Below are 3,669 nucleotides of genomic sequence, written 5' to 3' on the forward strand. Positions count from 1 at the left end.
GGGGGATGGGGGGTGGTGGGGCTTCGAACGACAGTGCGAAGTGCTTTGCAAGGGAAACAAGGCTGGCCCCCCGGGCCCGCAGCAGAGTGGTGCGTCAGAGGTGTGGCACTGGCTGGGCTGGCACCCGCGCGGTAGGCAGCCCACCCAACGCCCGTGCCGGTGGCGCCGGGGCCGGGGCCCGGCGTGCCGTCAGCTGGGCCGGGAGGAGGAGGAGGGCGTGCGAACCGCGCCCCGAGCAGCTGACTCGGCGTCGCCGTGCGGCTCGTCCGGACGCCTCCGGCCCTCGCTAGAGAGAATCCCTCGCGGGGCCCAAAGGCTGCGCGGCGCGGGCACACACGCGCGCGCCTCCGCAAGGGGCTCGGCGGCGGCGCGGCGCGCAGGGGGCCGCGGGGGGCGCCGCTGGCCTGGCTAGTTTTATCGCATCGCAGAGGATGTGGGGGATCCGACTGACTACGCAATGGTCTGGTCACAACACGTGTCGTCGCGGTGCCCCACCGGGGGGGGGGGGGGGGCACGGGGCACATCCGCAGCAGCAGCAAGCCAGCGCGACAAAGGGAAGGCGCGGGTCGGTAGAGCAGAGCCGTGCGCGGGGGGCTCACGCGGGGTGGCTGCAAGGGGGTGGCTACAGCAGGGGGTGGCGTTCACGCACGGCCCCCAGGCTACAGAGAGGCCCGCCCCGAATATCGCGGGATGCACCCTCCGCGGAGGGCCGGACCCTAGAGAGGTACAAGGGTGGGGAGGGAGAGCGGAGGGAGAGGGGTGGCAAGGTGAAGAGGCGCGCAGGGGAGGGAGGCCAGCTGTGGGTTGTTGCCCGCCCCCCACCCCTCTCGCCCTGCTTGGCGGAGGAGTTCACGGCTGGACGTGAGCGCCCCTCTCTCCCTCCTCTCCGCGCTGCAAAAGGGGCCCAAACTGCAGGCCCGCGTCCCGAAACAGCCTCGGCACTCGGAGGTGCGAACCTAAAGGCATTTATTCGGGACACGTCGCAGCGCCTAAGGTCCCTATCAGAATAGTAAACACAGTGACCTACTTTCTGTGTGCGCGCGTTCGAAACTGCCGCCTCGGCCGCCGCACTGCGCGCGAAATGCGCGGGAACGGGCGACCAATCGGAGTGGCCGCCGCTCCCCCACCACCCCTGCTCCAACACAAAAGAAACAGAAAGAGCTCACTGGCGCGCTCTTTGAGGCGGGCCTCGTACTACGCCACGTGCTCGCTACTCGCGTACTACGCTTCACGCAGAGGCCCAAGGTTCTTGAACTCGTCAATGGCAGCAGCAGTCTGTAGTTGACCGTCCTCGCCGATAGATGGCACTCTCATTCATAAACGCGTTTTTTTCACGAACTATTTTTTTCGGCAAGTAGCGGAACGAGCGAGGCTGGAGTCTGGAAGGGAGTCGCGCGCAGACCGGTCGTCAGTCGGAAAGGAAATGCCCGTGAGATGGCGTCGATGATGGACACTCAGCCCCAAGTGCACGCCCGAGGGATGGAGTCGATGCTGGACACGCAAGCCCGTGCCATGGAGCTGATAGACTCTCAGGCCCGTGCGTTGGCGTCGATGATGGACACTCAAGAAAATGAAGAAAGCCATGAATATTGGCCGAAGTGGGATCGAAAGGAACAAATCAAAATGAGATACTCTGGTCAAGAATACGTGTCTAAGTCAGGAAAAGTGATACCAGCCAAGAAACAACCAGGTAATTATTTTTGTTTGACGAAACAGCGTGTCTTGGTGTGGTTAGGTTTGTGTGTTCGCGAGTGTCACCGAGGATAACAACATTTCAAAGTGGTGCGACAACTTTAAGTGATAGTGAAAAGTGACTTAAAAAGTATGTGAACTGTGAGTGATGTTATATTTTCTGTCATGAAAAATGACACTGAAAAGTAGTCACCGTTAAATGTGCTAGCTAGCGAGGCAAGTGCAACAGCGAGGACTTGTGCGTGTGTGGTGTCGCGTAAACAGATGAATTTCGCAAGGATCGCGAACAGTTCGTCTGTGATCTGTGGAGATAGTGTGTGCTACAGTGTGACTATCAAGAGTCGACTTTTAGAGTGATGTGACTTGTTGCCCATGACGAAATGTGTCGTACACGCTAGGGCCCCAGGCCGGGGGTCGGGTCGGGGTCGCTAGTGCCTCGCCTGCCCATCCGCCTGAGCGGAGGCGCGAGCGCCCCAACGCGACGGCCCCTGCTCGCGGGGCTTTGTTTTGCCCGAGCAAATTGACGCTGCATCACATTGTCGCCCCCGCTAAGCCTCAGAGGCTTGTTGACGGCCCTCGGCCCAGGGGTAGAGTGCTGCCACTCGCCCTTAATCGAGTGTCGGGCGTTTTAATGTGCACGGACGTGCAGCTAGGGGCGGCCGGGGCGGCCAGCGCGGGGACCGATCTAGGCCAACTGATTGTGAAATGAATTGTGCAATAACTAGCCCTGGGGCCCTGGGCAGGGCAAGCCCGCGGGCGCCTAGGGATTTTTGAGATCGTGGCCTTCTGTGTGTGGTTGTCGATTTTTATTTTTGTGGAATGTAGTGGTTAGTGGGTCGAGGAGGATAAGCAAAGTGTTATGCATTGGCGGCTTATCTATGACTGTGCGCCTGGACTGAGTGAGGACGGATCTCTGTCCCTCTCATCCCATTGGGGCCTAGCTCAGGGGCTCTAGAAGGGTGAAGCATATGAAGTTACTCTTGTTTCAATTGTTTGGCAACATTTCAAAAAAATCTCATTCAATGTAAAAAATGTAAATTCAAAAAACATTATCATAAAACTTAAGTTAAATTAAAAATAAAGGGCAAAAAACTAAGTATTAAAAGAAAGCTTTGCACTGATAATTTTTTTAAAAATGGGATTTTACAGGACATTGCACACAGCATTTTCAATCAAAACGATGGCAATATGCTGGTTTGGTGAGTTTGTGAATGTTCCAAATGTTCTGATATAACTAACAAATTCTGAAAATACTGTTTTAAATATTAACATTATCTGTGTGCCTAAAAAAGAATTAACATTGCAATACTAATGTATATTAACAAAAAAACATTCATTGACTTTTAAACAATTTAAAGCGTAAAGTTACCAAAAGTGTGAGCTAATGATGTAAGAAATATTAATAGTGACTCAACAATGAACATGTGCAAACTGGATAAACTTGGGATGCACCACTATGCATGACATTCGTTCTGAGCAGGATGAAAATTAATTCTTCTGTGACTGTGCCAAAAACTAACTTGAGCTCTCTGCTTGTAGTTCTGAGCGTAAATTTATTCATTAAGGAAAAGGATTCAAATTTCTGTTGAAGTTGCACAGAAAATTGAAGACTTTTTCACACATCAGTTTTTTATGTACCTCTTCTAATCATTTTTGTTTTTTGTTTTTTTCTGTTTCAGAACTCATATGCACCTGTCCTCAAAAATGTGGTGACAAGATATCTCCTGAGGCACGGGAGCGTCTCTTCAAAGAATTCTACCGCCTAGCAGACCATGCTCTCCAGAACCGTTTCCTCCAGGCCCACATTGAGATCAGAGCAGTGCAACGGAAGTACTGGCGCCAGCAACAAAGGACACCTTCAGGCCGTAGCCAAAGAAGAGTGAGCTGCAAGTATCAAGTTCCCATGATTCAAAGTGCCTCAGATGTCACATTTGATGGTAAGGCCCAGCTTTTTTCCTCCTTCACATAGTAAACTTT

The 3,669-nt window shown here is 53.6% G+C and overlaps 1 protein-coding gene across 4 annotated transcripts in view; it reads left to right on the plus strand.

Annotated features, from left to right (window-relative positions):
- The first annotated feature begins 1,217 nt into the window (after positions 1–1,217).
- LOC113218369 (E3 ubiquitin-protein ligase lubel-like) overlaps positions 1,218–3,669 on the plus strand; it is a 17,078-nt gene continuing 14,626 nt past the window's right edge. Inside the window, exons 1-3 of one of the 4 annotated variants that reach the window (XM_052273701.1) lie at positions 1,218–1,690; positions 2,842–2,891; positions 3,372–3,629. In XM_052273701.1, coding sequence (XP_052129661.1) covers positions 2,873–2,891; positions 3,372–3,629 — 277 coding nt within the window. In that variant the 5' untranslated portion in view covers positions 1,218–1,690; positions 2,842–2,872. Of the gene's footprint in view, positions 1,691–2,138; positions 2,520–2,841; positions 2,892–3,371; positions 3,630–3,669 lie in introns of those variants that run through there. The other 3 variants (XM_052273702.1, XM_052273703.1, XM_026438690.2) reach the window with 3 other exon arrangements.

The sequence above is a fragment of the Frankliniella occidentalis genome, unplaced genomic scaffold (assembly GCF_000697945.3).
Source record: "Frankliniella occidentalis isolate FOCC.00 unplaced genomic scaffold, Focc_3.1 Scaffold294, whole genome shotgun sequence".
NCBI lineage: Eukaryota > Metazoa > Arthropoda > Insecta > Thysanoptera > Thripidae > Frankliniella > Frankliniella occidentalis.